The following is a 16,348-nucleotide window of genomic DNA, read 5'->3' as shown; positions in this document are numbered from 1 at the left end:
GCCTTGAGAAAACCTTGCACACCAACTAAATCACCACGATGAGCACTCAGAAACCTTGATCTTGTCAACTTGCGATACAAGTTGGTTTTAAACGTTTCGTCAATAATTATCTTCCGTTTGTGAGGGAAAAAAAGAGCCAACTGCTGCAAGTTTCTCTTGAAAGCAGAAAGTGAAACACGGGAAACTGCTGATAGCCTCACTAATGCTAAAGAGATTAGCACGGCTGCTGTAAATATAAAATAATACTGATACTGTAATCGTAGAATAATAAATCATGAGGAACATGAAAATGAGATGAGGGTGTTCTCTAAATCTGAACCAAAATTGTGGGGAAAAAAATGTGACAAGAACCTCGTGGGCGTGTTTGGAGAAGTTATCTGCGCTGGACATCATCAGGGCGGTCCTCTCCTCCAGCTCCCCCAGCCTCTGGCCCCTCTCGTCCAGAGCAATGCGAGCCCGGGCCAGCTCGCCCACCACTCCGCTGGCTGCTACCTTCATGCCCTCCACCCCGGCCTGGCCCGGGATGTGCTGGGCCAGACTCCGGGAGGCCTTCCCGGCCGCTGCCTCGCCAACTGCAGGCAGCGTCACGCAGTCAGAGAGAAGAGAAGATGAGCGGGAACAATGACATTTTAAGGCCGAGGGCGTCTGCAGATGATGAGATGTACTGTGTTCTATAGGGATTGAAAGAATGCCTACATACAGAGTCAGCCAAAATAATGTATAGCCACGTCAGGAGGAAAAGAAAAAATTGCTTAAATATTTAATTTGTGTAAGTTTGTCTATATGGATAGGACCTCTTTCAAAGTTTGATCAAATTACAGTAACACTGTGTACTGTTGTACCATGTTTTCCCAACAGATGGCATTAGCCTTATGAATATAGCATCAACAAGTGTTGAGGTAAGAAGCATTCCCCAAGCAGTAGTACACCGTACACATACATGTCTGCCAGCCAATGGCCACCACTTTGAGCAACTCTTGTAATTGTAGAGGCCAAAGGTAACTTGTATTAATCTGATGTGATGTCTGAATAAATTTGGTAATGAAATATTTATGCAAGTTTTTCTTTTTCTGAGTGTGTGTATACATTATTTTCTACCTCTGTGTTAATGAAAGAAAAACAAAAACGACTCACAGAGCTCTTCTCTGTCAAAGGTATTGGCGTTTCCTCCAAAGAAGCCCTTCAGGAAGCCTCTGTTCTGGGCCTCTGGCGTCTCGATGGGTGTGAACAGCTCCCCCAGCATCTCCTGCGGTTTCACCAAAACACAAAGAAAGAACATTGTTTTTCTTTCCCCTGAACAATCTTTTCCAACCAGTTTGCAGTCAACCAGAAACCAGACTGAGATGCAATTTGTGCTGGTTTCAGAGCTGTTGGGTTTGATCTCCTGGTTCACGTCTCTCCGACCTGTAGGAGGCACTGTTGCCACATCAGAACCCTACAAGCGGCAAAGGGGTGCAGCCTCTCTTAGCTGGTGTATGCATGTGCACACACATACATGCATGCACGGACACGCTGACCACAGAATAGCCACACATGACGCTCGTGACATTTGAGGGATGACAGGACGGGTGGTGGAGGAGGAGGAGGAGGGGGAGGAAATGGCACCATCTAATTTACTGCACCATCATCAGAGCGGGAGATGAGACACACTCGCATGGGTGGGCAACTCTCATCTAAAAACCACAAGGGCCATCAAGTGAGAGGGATGACGAGCTGGAACACACCTGCAGGTTGTCGCACATCTCCTGGCTGTAGGTGATTCTCTGGATCTCCGTCGGGGAGCTGAGGTAGAGGGCCTGCCCCCCGTCGGTGAAGCAAAAGGTCCGCGCGATGCGCATGTCCGTCAGTGGCAGGTAATTTATATCCATCAGTGGCCTGAGACTGGGCAAACTGCGTGAGTGACGGGATGGAGAGATAAATTAGCCCCAGGGGGGAAATGGCAGCATGGTGGGAGGTAATGACCACTGGTCATCAACCAGGTTAGAGTCATGCGCCTTTGTCGACGGATGTAACAAGAACAATAATAAATGGTAATAACAAACCACAACGGCAACAACACTCATACAAAAAATACTTGTTGTTGTTATTTTTCTACTACTACCATTAATACTAATAATAAAAACAGGATTGTGTGGAAAACCTCTCAGTAACTAACAGAGCATGACGCCGTGCTGTACCTCAGAGTCATGACGTGGCCGTTGGCGCAGAAGCAAGCCAGGCACACGCTGTTGCACACGGACACGATGTCGGCGCGCAGCACGAACGACGACTCGGTGATGTTGTGTACGAAGAGGCAGGACTGTGAGGGCATGAGAAAGACTTTGGCCTGCCTCTCGGAGCACACCACAGCCAGGTGCCCGTCCCCGCTGGCGTCCTGGGACGACGACGGCGAAAAGTGCACCAGCTTGCGCTTGCGTGGCCGGTCCGGACCCTCGGGGACGTTGGGGTCCCGCCAAACCTCGTAGGGGCTTTGAATGAGCGCCCCCGCCAGGTCAAGGAAGCCAAAGTGCAACACTGAGCCCTTCAGCATGAGAACGGCTCCTGGAGAAGACGACGAGAGAGAGAGAGAGAGGGAGAGGAGTAACATCACACGTCTTTGACAACATATCCACTGAGGTCTTCCACCCAGCAGCCATGTGTTTTATGACTCCTGCCAGTGTGGCAAGTTCGGGTAACTTGCAGGCAATTTCCCAATGCTGTGGATTAGGGAATGTCACCAGAGTCTCCGTGGAGACTGTGCTGCACGGGTGAAACTGTCCAATATGGAGTGAACCAACCCCTTTAAATCCCTTTGAATTGTGTGGCCGCTCTTTAGAAGAAGCCCAGGGATTTGATCATTCTTGTCGGTATTGTGTCAATAGTTCTTTTCACTGATTATTATCTCAGAGTGTGACCTTGCAGTGATCAGCTCGCTGCTCTCTCCGCGGTCTCGGGGGAAACAACTGAGGCCAGAAAGGTCCTTGATTTTTCGTTAAAAGCATTTTCTCTGAGTGGGAGACCCTCGGCAGGGGTTCAGGGCCGATAATCCCAGACGGAGTTTTGTTTAGTCAGAGGGCAAACTCAGCGGGGCAGCAGAATCTTTCACTGCGCTGATGTACCCCAGGAAGTCGATCATGCGTTGAAAAGTGCCCTTTAACGTGCGTCTCAACAACAAATTGCGCCGCAACTGCAACAAATAAGCCTCGAACATGGGAGCCAATTCACCCGGAGCCCGAGCAGCAAATAGTTCACTTCATTCATCAGGAGACGACTGTTGCGTTTCATCAACATGCGGCCCTCTTTGGATGTGTCAGAGGGTGTTTTGTATCAGAGATGAAAGGGAATGCTTCTGCACTCTGTGATTTTCATGGGTGTAGCCGCTATTATTACTTGCAAAATTGCTGGTTCAAATCATAGCAACATGAATAGGAAATCGCTTCACAATGACAGCTTTCCAACAGCTGCTTTCGACAAAGAAAGACAAAGTAAACAGAGCATATAAAGAGGAAAAGAGCAATTATGCTTTTCATTTGACAGATCTTTTTGGCTATATACACTGAAATTAATCTGGCAATGGTCTATTATTGAAAATGCAGCTGCCTGAAGAATAGTAGTACAAAGCAATCGGCAGTAGTCCCATTATTCTACCTTTTTTGATCCTCATACTGAGCATAAAAACATAGAATCACAGCTTGAAGGACAGAAGTAAGAACAAAAAACAACAGGTTCATAGATTTTTTTGTTTGAAATGAAAGTAATGCTTTACGGTTCTTCTTAACCTTCTTTCTTACGGGTAATTTCAAAAAGTCTTTTGCAGCGTGTGACAGAACAATTATTTCTTTTAAGGAAAATAAGATTTTCTTTTTACTTCCCTGAATGAGCAATTAGCCCAAGTTTTCATTATATTGAAAATCATGCGACCAAGTTAATGAGACTAGGTATTACATGATAATGATAAGGCAATAGTGGCAAATTTGAATGTTACTCTGTCAGAAATTGTGTCTTCAACAGTGCAACTAATACCTGTGTACAAAGTAAAACCAGGTTGTTGGCTAAAGTTCTGGGGACCTACCGCCGGGTCCGATGGCCACGGGCTCCTCCATCCTCTCCTCCTGGTCGGTGGGGATGGACATGGGTATGAGCAGCACCACGCCTAAGCTGGAGCCCACCCACAGGCAGGGGGTGGGCACGGCGTCGCCCTTGCGGCCGTAGGACTCTCCGAAGTGCAGCGTGGTGATGGCCTCCTTGGTGTCCCGGTCGATGCTGGACACGCTGGAGCTGCGCGAGCGGCTGAAGGAGTTTTCACGACTCTCTGCGGGACCCATGGGAGAGATGGAGGTGACGAAGGAGGAGCGGTTTGGGGGAGCAGGCCGGGGAGCGTGAAAAAAAAAAAAGAGGAAAGCAGAGTTGGTAGCAGTTTTGGAAGAAGGGGAATGTTGGAGTTGGAAACAGTGCAAGAGGAAAGAAAGAAATAACAGGGAGAAAAGAATGTAAGTGGAGAGATGAGTCGGCCGTGTCTAACATGTCCATCATGTGATTGGTTTGCAGATGTGATGTCAGATGAATAGAAAAGTGCAACTAAGAAATATGTAAATCATTTGGAATAAAACATGTAACAAAGAGAAAACTGGATGGGACTTTTTCACACGCACACACACACACATACACACACTTTTGAGAGTGTCCTTCAGCCGAGACATCCACTGTGTGCTGATACCCCCCCTCCACACACACACACACACACACACACACACACACACACACACACACAGGCAAACAACAAAACAAAACACATTTTGTAGCACATACACTTTTTACCAGGAGCACTAAGTTCGAAGCCCCCTGTGAATGGCTCACCCACTGAAGGTGGGGAGGGGAGGGGGGAGGGGTAGGGGAGGGGGGGGGAGAGGCCAACCTCTGAGCGCTTAAAGCCTCCATCATAAAAAGTATTTCTGTATGGCTGCAGCCCTGAATTATTCAGAGTCAGAAAATGTGCAACATTGCGCTGGGCCGGCTTAACGCCACTCAGAGTGACGACTGCATATGGAACATACGGCTGAAAAAAAAATCCCAAAGCCTGGGCTAAAAATGGACACAGTCGCTCAACGTGTATCTATATATATACATATATGTGCTCACATGGAGAGATGACGTCATTGGACAAGTCCGGGCAGAAAGCTACTGCCACCAGAAAGGTGTTTGACACAGGACGGACTGACAGACAGACTAACTGACTGACTGACTGACTGACTGACTGACTGACAGACTGACGGACGCACGTGTAATCATCAGCAGGACAGCAGTGCAGGGTGTTTGTTTTTTGTTGTTTTTGTTGTTGTTTCTTGCGGCCGAAGCCCCCTTACCTCGTTCACTCCAGCAGTAGGGGGCGCTGCCGTGGTGCTCGTCATGGGAGTACATAGTGACTCCGTGTAACTGCTGAAGCATTGCCCTCCTGGACGCATAACCTAATTGTGCCGCAACAACATGGAACCCCACCATAGAACAAAAAAACACCGCCACCCACCCACCCACCCACCCAGATGAACACACACACACAGACACACACACACAGAGCGGCCCCACCAACACCATCATCATCCCAACCCCCCAGACGAGACGGACAGATGGACAGCAGTGCCGGAGAAGAAGACAGAGGGGAAAAAAGAAGAGAGAGATGCAACTGAGTGTGCAGAGGTCGCTTTCAAAACAAAACAAAACAAGAGCAAAGACAGAGCGAGAGTGTTCTTCCTCCCTCTAAGGTCCCTGGTGGCCACACAACCTTCAGCTCCCTTGGCCACCTTTTTCTAACAAACCCCAGTTTCCCAACAAAACTAAACACACAAAGCCAGTGCAGTCTGCTGTTGCTCGACAACTAGGGATGTTTTAAAATATTTTTCCCTTACTTTTACTTCCATGAGCAAAAACCCTGCAGAGTGGAACACAACTGGGAAGATGTGTCACGGGGCAAACGATTCAATAGTGCACCAAAATAAAGCGCAGTGTAAACGGACAAACAGGTGACGTGGGAAAGCTGAGGAAGATCAGTAGCTGGTTGCAGCAATATTTTAGTCCTTTTCTGGCATCGTGACAACGGCGCAGTGAGATCGCATCACCGGCGGCAAGGATGAAAAAGGTTTTTTTCTGATTCTTTTCCCCTGCCCCTGTCTTGGCATCAGCATCAGCATCAGCAGCAGCAGCAGCAGCAGCAGCAGCAGCAGCAGCAGCAGCAGCAGCAGCAGCGGCATCAGTGGCGGCAGCAGCAGTAGCAGCAGCAGCAACAGCTCCATTTTCCTGTGCTGCCGCTGCTGAACTGAAGTGTGTTTACGCCGTGTGACAGCAGCTGTGGGGCGCTGGCTAATGAAAGTCTGGCGCCGCGGTCCTCTGACAGGACACGGGGCCCCCTGCAGGGCCCTCGCAGTGAGCTGGAGGCAGGGCGAGGCGAGGTGGTGTCAGGGCGGTGACAGGAGGGGAAAAAGGCAGACAATGCCGCAAAACACACACACACACACACACACACACACAAAGACGGACACCTGGAGACTCTGCCTGACACACTGTCCTCTCTGTCTGTGTTCAGTGGGTTTCGCACTATATGCTTTGGGGAAGGTTGGGCACAAAGGGCCCAAAGCACAAGATCAGAGAGGTGTGCCGACACACCTGACTGTGTGAACAATATGACCATTGTAACAATGGGGAGTCATATTTTGTGATAAATGACCGTATCGAAGAAAAAAAAAAAATTGCAGAATGATGAGAAGCTATATTTATGTTTATAGTTAAGGTATACACCTCCAAACAGATGGAAAACCCTCCAAAACAGTTTAGATTTGTGTTGAGCATCCATCTGGTAAAAAGCTCCCGGAAGGCCGGCTGGAGGAACCAATAAGATATTTTTCTTTTTTGCAGTTCAGCCGAGGTTCACCTGAGCACTCGTCTACAATTATATCAGTACCGCCCTGTCCTTCTGTCAGGCAGCAGGTATGGAAGCGTTGACTGTACGCCACGGTCGAGCCTCCCTCTGCCATTTCCTCCGCCTGTCTCCTCGCCTGGCACACAGACCTCATTAACACTGGGCCTCATCTCCCACACGCAACCGTGACCTTTAATTATTCCAGCCGTCCTGCTGGCTCCTCGCCCTGGTAAGCCAGCGCAAACAATAAACAACGGGGCCACAGGTGGGGGGGGGGGCGTATATAGAGAGCCGAGCAGACTGGCGAAACAGCTCCAGCATGAGGACGACTCGTGAGAGTCTCGGCAGGCTAACACTGCTACAAACACAGCTCGATGTTTTTCACTCTCGGTCTCTGGCAAATTGTGGTCATGAGACTGCCGGACCACCGACAGCTACTTGCCTTTTTGAGGAGTCGCCAACACTGCTACTGTACCATGAGACACATAAAGCAAAGTGACCAGTGAAATATGAGCCGCATCCAATTCAACCTCGAACGCAACTACAGTGAAGCAGCAGCAGCAGCAGCAGCAGCTTGCTGAGGCATTGCATAGGTTTGCCCACTGCTGCTCAGTCAGTCAGGAAGTCTGCTTACAAGGCAGGTAAAGCCCTCAGGCCCTCAAGCTGAGTTTTTTATTTATTTATTTATTTATTTTGGAAACTTTAAGTAAAGATTTCTCAACTTTGGTAAATTCTCATAGTAGAGATGTAGAGGTCCATCAGAGTCTTTGCCATGGACATTTTTCATGCATTTTTTCCCCCCGTAAATGCATTTTATCAACTGTGGCAAAGAGTGATTGCTTCCACCGTGTACATTTGGTGAGTTGATAATGCCGCTGCAGTCCAGGCTGGGCCTTTAATAAAATATTCAGCTTATGCTAATGAAAAAATACTTCCCTCTCGGCCCTCCAGGTCACTGTTGTATAATGAGGTCGACAGAGATGGCAGCATAGTTCTAATTTGGAAACTGGTGTATGAGCGGCACCACTGGCACAGCGCTGCAGTACTATTTTATTTTTTTTTGAGTGTCAGTATTTTACATCACCGCATGTAAGATTTGCAAACCGAAACTTAAAAGAGTGTTGCAAAGAGAACGTGCTGCAGGACTTTCACATTCGCATCGACCTCAGTCCACCAGCACTGTGTGATGTCGTTGGCTGGCGTGCCTGCGTGCAGAGGTGGCCTCAGTAACTGTGACATTTCGGGAACTGTCACAGCGCTGAGGCTCCTGTAGCGAGACTCGCTGGTCCTGAAGTGACTGCTGCTATTATTACATCTCACAGAACCGCGGCAAACAGCAACGATAGGGGGAGAAGATGGAAAAATATTTGTGGGTCATGAGAAGGTCGGGAGGTGTGGCCACGCTGTGTGATTCTCATCTGTACTCTCTCACACTGACTTTGAAAACAAACAAAGAAAAAAAAACAAGCGTAAAACATACGAAACAATGGGGAACCAAATCTGAGAGAAATACCCCCCAAAAATATAATACTCAAAAAACAAAACATTGGAAAGATTATTTTCTACTTTCTTTTCTATTTTACTTTATACAACAAAAAGGGCTGAAATAAATAACATGACACGAATTGATTAATTACAGTTATAAACAATTGAGAAAGTCACATAAAAGGCATGAAGGAGAAATTAAACAAACTATTATTCTTATAACAAAAAAATAAATAAATAAAAAAAATATATATATCCCTAAAGAGAATATTCCACCAACCTTCAGGCCTCGGACATGGTCAACACAGGCAACAGTACCATGGGACATAATGCAAGGGCCAAATCTTGCATTTTAGGACAAGCAGACCTCCAGAGTCCAGATGTTGTAAGTTGATGCTAATGCAGGTGGCAGAGTTATGAAGTTCAATGCAAGCACGCTCAATGAAAGTTCTTAAAAAATACATTTTTGGTCGTAGTAGAAATGTGTGGTCCAAACCACACTACATGTTTGATCAGTAACTTCAAACTACCTTTAATTAGCTATATCCCATCAGTTTTCACACACCTAGGATGAGCCCAAAGGTCCACTGTTTTTGGTGTGAGCAAGAATCATGGCCCAAGTCCACCCCGTGATGCAGGGTCTTTGGCGTAACCCCGCCGGACATCGAACCGTGACCTCTCAGTCTCCGGGCGGACACTCTGCCACAACGACACTGAGCTGCTCCGATGGTTTTGCAATGTAATCCTTTTGTTTTCATTTGTTTACTGCCCACCTGCATTAGCATGGGTTTACCGTGTGTTAATCATGCATCAGGCCTTAGTCCACTTACCCAGGGGGTCCGAGCATGGCATGCACTGGTTAGAAGGAGGGGCAGGTTAGAGAGGCTTAGGGATGGGAGTCGGGTAGACAAGCACACACCTTCAGTGTGGGACACAGGCAAAGAGATCTCCATGCAAGCAGCAGACTGGGCCTTGCGGAAGGGTGGTCTGCCAGGGCCTCTGCGGGTAAGCCGTGGCCCCTCGGGACCCATCGGTACGCGAGGCTTCCCGGCCGAGCATTGCTGGGAGGTGGGGCTAGTGCAATGTCCATTGACATGATCTGTAACAACGGCAAAGCATTAGCAAAACAAAGAGGGAAGTGGAACCTTCCAACATATTCCCAAAGACTCTCCCAACATCCATCTCCATAAGTCTCGCTCAGACTGATCGGGTTTATTTTTTTTATTTATTTATTTTATAAACTTTTTTTTAACAAAGAAAAAAATCTTTGATGTGCATTAAGCGAAATTCACTCCTTCAAGCTGACATTTCCTCAGAATCAATGAAACTGCCGCAGTTCTCTCAGCATCTTTTTTTGGTGCCGGCCTCTTTCAAAAGTCATTTTGCGACTCAATACTCTGCGAGCTATCGAGATGGACATTTTTTTTGTGAGAAGAGCGAGGCGGTGTTAAGAAATCCATTCGGTGAAAAAGGAAGATGGTTAGGTTAAAGAAAAACGGGAAGCAAGAGTCAGTGACAGGGGGGCTTCAAGAGAGGCGTGAGCAGAGAGGAGGAGATGCTGAGGGGGAACCGAGACAGAGGACAGAGGAGGCGGAGGCTCATTTCCTGGGTGCAGTCAGTCCCATTCAGGCTGTGTCAGTAGACGGCACATGAAAACAACAGAACCGTTTCATCTCCACTTTGTCACAGATGACATCAAAGAGACAGGAAGAAAATAAAAAGAACCAAACTCATTTATTTGAGTCCTATGCAAATGAGGTCTATCTAGTTGGTTAGGCCCGGAACCTTGGGCAGCGCATGGCTTAATTTGTACCGTTTGTATACAGGAAAAAAAAAAAAAAAAAAATCAAGAAAACTGTTTTCTGCACACAATATCGGTATTGCAAAGACTCGGGTGCATGGACTGCACCGATTTTTGTACTGGGTCAAAGTTGGAGGCTGCAGAGGCAACTAATTGAATATATAGTGCCCTACTGCCCCTTGTGATCAACAGTTTCTTTGTTTACACACCACTGTGTGCTAGAGAAGTAACGCTGACGTTTCAAAGTGAAGATGAACAGGCCTGAGCTGGTCTGCGTGCAACGCTCACCTAGTTTCACAGAGGGACATTCTGAGGCAATGTGGCAGCTAAACTAAGGGCCACTGTTTAGTCGGAAAACCAGACACATGTAACATCATGGTTTTGAAAGCATTATTAACATAATGAGCAATTGCCCCAAAATGTTCTGCAGGAAACTTGTACATAAGTTGTTGTCCCATCACACACACACACACACACACACACACACACACACACACACACACACACACACACACACACACACACACACACACACACAAACTCACATACACACACACACACTCACGCACAGCAAAACCTTATAGAACAGCACTCTTTTCTGAGAAAAAAAAAGTGATTGTCTAAACTCAAAAGATGCTGCGAGGAGGTTGTCCCCACTGTAGCTTTCAACCAAAATGAAAACACTATCCACCCCTAATGACCATTGTGTCTAATCCCTTTCAATTGTGTGTCTAAATTGGAGCATGTGCAAGTCATGCAGGAAATCTGCAATGCAGAAAACCAAGTTAAGTTGATGTGTTTGTTTTCATGTAAGAGGTGTCACAGAAGATTTAGACAGCATTTTAAATACCCGTCACACACAATAAGGTCACAGAAGATACAAGTCACCAGCACATTTCGAAGCAGAGGTTTGTTTCAGAGACAGGATGTGTGACATTGCAGAAGCAAAGCGAAAACCCGAGAGTGTGATGCGACTGTGCGACAGGTAGAGATGTATGGAGGAGCGACGCTGTAAATCTGAAATACAGAGACGGTTCTGTCAAGTCAGAGAAAAGACCCATTTAGAGCGAAATGATGGAGCTCAATGAGAGAGGCAACAAGCGATCCAACCACCGCGAGCTAGTCAGAGGAGGAGAGCTGTTGATGGAGGAAAGGCTGAGTAAGAACCAGAGGATGGTCCAATCATGGTAAAGCGATAGAAAGCCTCAAATTTAAATATGGGCATGAGTTACAAATCACCTTTGAAAACACTTGCAAAATGTAGAGGAAACTAATGAGCAAGATTTAAAATAACAACAACAACGACCAAAAAAATCAACTTAAAGTACATCAAAAAGAAAATAAATGGACAAACACTTCAGCCGCAGAGTCTCATAGGCTGGTTAAACAAGAGAGGAGTGACAAACAAACTGGAAGAAGGAAGTTTTAATGGGAATAAATGAAAGAGCTAAAGTAACATAAATTCCTAGGATTTAGAAAAATGTGACGAAAAGCAGAAACCAAATGATTTAAAGGGGAAATCAAGTGAAAACTGTTGGCTTTCGCCTACCGTACCAAGATCAGTCTTAAGATCTGTGGGCAGACTTAACTTTCTGCCTGGTCCCTTGACTGAAACAAAAGAATAGGAAACAAAGCACCAGTTAATAAATGAATAAAAAAAAATGAAAAAAGTAAAATAATGAATATATATAAAAATGTGTAATTTCAAGAAAAAAAATAATTGTTTTGAAAAATGAAAGTCATATAACAAAAACAAAACAAAACAAAAACAGAGCATGCAAACTGGTGCAGTTGCACACTGCAGGCATATTTCATGCTTCACGGTTGTCCCAGGCCAGCATTCCCTTCAATGTCTGCAGGATAGATGTTACTTTCTGCAGGATTCCAGCGGTCAGTCCACAGCCAAGCACGCCAATTGAGCCACAAACTGGACTGTGAGTGCATTCCTTTGTTATGCTCGCATACATCGAAGAAATACTTTCCCTTTTTCGTCTGGCTGTTGACCTGCTAGGAATCATGAATGAAAAATTCCCCCTTTTGAACTCTGTTCTGCCATAATATCACCGTGTGTTTGTTGGCCTGGGATTTCTGACATGGAAGCACGAATATAAAGTGTCGACGCCACTCGGTGTCAGTAAAAGAAAGAAAGGGGGAAAAAACCAACAACAGTCTGACACTGGTGGCAACAAAATAGGTTGATACAACATTTTGCAAGCATTTTGCAGTAAGTTAGGAACTGCAAAGGTCTGTGTTGAGATGCTATGAGTCAGTTTGGTCCTCAGAAAGAAGGCGATATTCCGTCGTGTCCTTGTGTAAAATGGTGCACTTGGAGACATGAGGGACACGAGATGGAGCTCGACGTGAGCAAAAACAGCATGACCATGAATTTCCATTCCTCATTATTCTCTCCAATGAGGATCCAAAGAGTCGACCCTGCTTTACACTTTTTCCAGAGTGTGGAAAAAAGACAAAATTACAAAAGAGGGTATATGGTGTGTCGAGGAAACTGGCTTTCATTTGGTGATTTTGATTTTTTGGTGCTGAAAAATGTAGACGTCTCAGTGTTAAATGTCATTGTGAAAGAGAAAAAAACCCAACATATAACATGTACTGTAGGTAAATAAATAAGTTGTAGGTCTTCATTCTCAGAGAGTCTTTATATTATACAGCCAGCAGACTCTTTGCCTGAGTCAAAGTACCAGATGCTGCTACAGATACATAAAATGTGCAGTATGACGGAGACGTAATGTGCAATCCCATGACCTGCACGGTGACATTCACCTGTTCAAGCGGCTAATTACTCACTGGCTGCCTCTCCTAATGAATGAACTGCACTTTGGTTATAATGAACAGATGACATTGATCTAAAGCCCCCCAGAGTCACTGGATGTGAACATGGAAGTGATCAATCACACTCTGCATTGATTAGCATTTATTACTGTAGCAGTTACTATAGAGACCTTGACCCCACAATGATTTAAAGCATTTTTGCATAGCTGACAATATTCAAAGGGGAAAATTCCCCTACAACTGATTTGATCATCAGACATTTACCTTTTTGCCACCTTTTGTACATTGTGACGTTTTCTAATTCATCTAACCGTCGTAGAGTTTTACAGGATTTCACCCAATAGATGCCAGTTGTGGCCATCGATTCCAAAACAAAGCAACAAAAAACAAAACAAAAAACATCAGACACAGCTGTTTTAGATAGAATTCTTTCTGTCTGTGAAACTCCAGAATGGTTACGTGGATTAGAAAATTTCATCAAAGTGTTGAGCAGCAACAACAAGTTTAGATGAAATCATCCGTTGATACCAGTAACATACTATAGGCAGTTTATCTTGGACAGACCCTAATATTGCGATCTCAGTCGGCTCGAACATTGTTCTGTGATTTGGTCACAGGAGTTGCACACCATCTTTTTTGTCTTTGGAAAGATGATAAAATGCTCACTCACATTTCCGTAAGTCGTCTAGTGTCGCTATGCTCTTCTTGCTGCACTCATCTGGGATGTTTCCTGATTGTTGTGCTGTTTTCTTTCGTCGCAAATGTTTCATTAATGCCACAACCACACTAACAGTTGCACAAAAAGTGGCTTGCGTTCCAATCACTATATTTCAAACTTCCATCTAACCAGCTGAATACTAGTGAGCAAGAGGTTAGCAGTGGAACCTAAGGTGACCAAATCATGATAATGTTCACAGTGCTGAGGTCACAAACAGGGCTTCTGTTTCTAGAATTGGGCCAGACACTGATAAGCATATATAGCAAGCCGAAGACGCATTTGTCATCACTGCAGCTGGCCAAATAGTGGACGCCATGCTGTCTGGAAAGGTGATGAATGTTAGCGAAGATGACAGCAAGATTAAAATGTCAGACGCAGCTCAGAGACACACAGAGAGATGAGCGCGACATCGCACTAAAATAGCCTTTTCAATGACAAGATATGCGGTTGTTTATGAAGCACAAAATGATTCCATGTCACCGAGGATGAATTGCCAAGAGGACGGGGAGGAGGAGAAGTACTCATCTGGAGTACAATTCCTTCTTCTTCCCAATGCCGTCTGGCTTTGCAGCGTTGCCGGATGATAATGGATCACATTCGAGACCAAATCTGGCTCATACAACAAACACTGCAATGTCAACCCCGCTGCAGCCAGGGTCACGGAGGCAAAGCAAACATCAGCAGTTGTCTGCAAAAGAAAAAAAAAGGAAAAGAAAAGTGTGGAACATGTAGGCGAACGGTTGGGCTGCTGTTAGAGACACAGGGCCTGGCCGCAGGTTTGCACTGCAGGCAACTTGCTTGACGGGGTTGCGGTGTTGGGTCAACCTTGACGTTTACTGGTATGAATAGTTGTTCTGTCATATTCATTTTTTTTCATTGTCCCTCTAGTTCAGAGGTGGGCAAAATATGGCCCAGTGGCCATATTTGGCCTGTTAAGCTTTTAAATCTGGCCCGCAGAACTTGAAGAAATTATATTAAAATTAAGTGAGTCATAAAATAGCCCTATTTCGTCCATTTTTTTGTCAGTGTTTTCAGAGCAATTTCAATAAAGAGCTAAATACCATGGGGCTTCAAAGACACTGATTTTGTTGTAACTTTGCTTTTGTTCATTTTCAGTTGACATTAAAGCTACATGTTTTCAACGTATCCCATTATATTTTTTTCCTCCTATGAGGTGGGTCACCAAAACACTCCATCCATCTGCTGCTGCTCCGGCCCCCTCTGTCAAACTTTAGAACCCATTGTGACCCACCAGTCAAAAAGTTTCCCCACCCCTGCTCTAGTTTCTCTAGCAAATGGGCAAGCAGACAGAGTTGCCAGGTATTAGACAACAAGCCGTGCAGAATAGCTGCAATCAGCCTCTCTCTTAATGTCAGCTTGACACGGAGGACTGTTTTTGTTTTTCTTCCTGAAAACGAGGCGGAACCAGAGAGCTAAAAATAAGACGCTCATACCCTTAAGTGCCCCCAATTTATAATTTTTTTGGAAGGGAAGGAAGTGTTGTTGATGTTATTGCTGCTTACAGGGTGGAAGCACAGTTAGCATGCATGATGCAACCAACCACTTGTCCAAAGGCAGCCCAATTCTCCCATCCTCCCTTCTTCTATGCTGTATTACCACCATACAATTAAAAACAAAACCAAGCAATAGCAAAAGAAAAACAAAAGAAAACCAAGCAGATGTCCAATGAAGAGGCTGAGATTCACGAGCTATTCCTCCTCTTACCATTGTCCAATAAGTAAAAGACTGGACTGCAGTGGCTGGCTCTCAGACTGGCCACAGGCTCTGGCAGGACGCGCGGGTCATTGTGTAGGGAGGTTGGGTAATGAACTGGAAATAGGAGATCCAACAATACAGACAGACTGTTGAGGGCAAAAGAGGACAAACAAACAGCTGGGCTCAGAGGGTCGGGGAGGGAGGGGAGTTGAGAGGTTATGAAAACACAAAGGACAAACGAAAAGGGTTTCTATGTTAGAGAAAAGTAAGTCTAAAGGATCTTGATGTTCACTTGCGTTAATGAGCAACACAGCACCTCTGCTACTGCAGTATTGTGATATATGACTGACAGCGCAGATTCACTTTGCCACGGGGGGGGAGCCGTTGAGTGAGGACGCTCAGTCACGGAACCATCGTCACACACGTGCAAGGTTCCATGTCGGTAATGTTGGTTACGGACCACGCATGCTTGAGTTAAGACAACTTCCTGTTTGACCGCACCATGTCAGAGGTCCCGCAGTTTAGTCCTGTCTGAGAAACTGAGACTTCCTGTCTTCAAAGGTGGACTTAACGTGTTCATTTTGACCAAATCAAAACCTCAAAAATAACATCAATTGAAATATGGTCCTCAGTGCTCTCAGTGGGTGGAGCCTGATTGTTTACATGCAAGGTAGCAGCAGTGATCTTCACACAACATTGTTGGCAATTTCAATACCTTGTGATTAAAAAAAAGAGAGAGAGAGAGAGAAGGCAACTGGCTTGACGTAACGATCAGTGCACAGCTGTCTGGACATGATAACGGCCCCGGAGAGCACGTGTCCACGACTGTACACAGCTTCCCAGAATGAGCAGACAGCTTCAACAGGAAGGAGACAAAGGTGTGGGGATATATTTAGCAGGAGAGCACACAACAACTGACTCTTCAGCCTCAAACCAGAGCAGTCGCGTC

General features: G+C 45.7%; 1 protein-coding gene across 1 annotated transcript in view; it reads right to left on the bottom strand.

Moving 5' to 3' along the window:
* The window catches only part of LOC142897769 (uncharacterized), a 108,372-nt gene that overhangs the window by 14,583 nt on the left and 77,441 nt on the right, over positions 1–16,348 (bottom strand). Inside the window, exons 21-29 of the mRNA XM_076040320.1 lie at positions 15,409–15,513; positions 11,730–11,783; positions 9,294–9,473; positions 5,343–5,444; positions 4,052–4,291; positions 2,178–2,541; positions 1,725–1,890; positions 1,135–1,246; positions 352–572 (exon numbers count right to left, since the gene is read on the bottom strand). Of these exons, the coding sequence (XP_075896435.1) occupies positions 352–572; positions 1,135–1,246; positions 1,725–1,890; positions 2,178–2,541; positions 4,052–4,291; positions 5,343–5,444; positions 9,294–9,473; positions 11,730–11,783; positions 15,409–15,513 (1,544 nt within the window). The remainder of the gene's footprint in view (positions 1–351; positions 573–1,134; positions 1,247–1,724; positions 1,891–2,177; positions 2,542–4,051; positions 4,292–5,342; positions 5,445–9,293; positions 9,474–11,729; positions 11,784–15,408; positions 15,514–16,348) is intronic.

The sequence above is a fragment of the Nelusetta ayraudi genome, unplaced genomic scaffold (genome assembly GCF_046127955.1).
Source record: "Nelusetta ayraudi isolate G7.1 ecotype Tasmania unplaced genomic scaffold, CSIRO-AGI_Nayr_v1 ptg000060l, whole genome shotgun sequence".
Lineage (NCBI taxonomy): Eukaryota > Metazoa > Chordata > Actinopteri > Tetraodontiformes > Monacanthidae > Nelusetta > Nelusetta ayraudi.
This window is presented reverse-complemented; position numbering and strand designations above follow the sequence as displayed.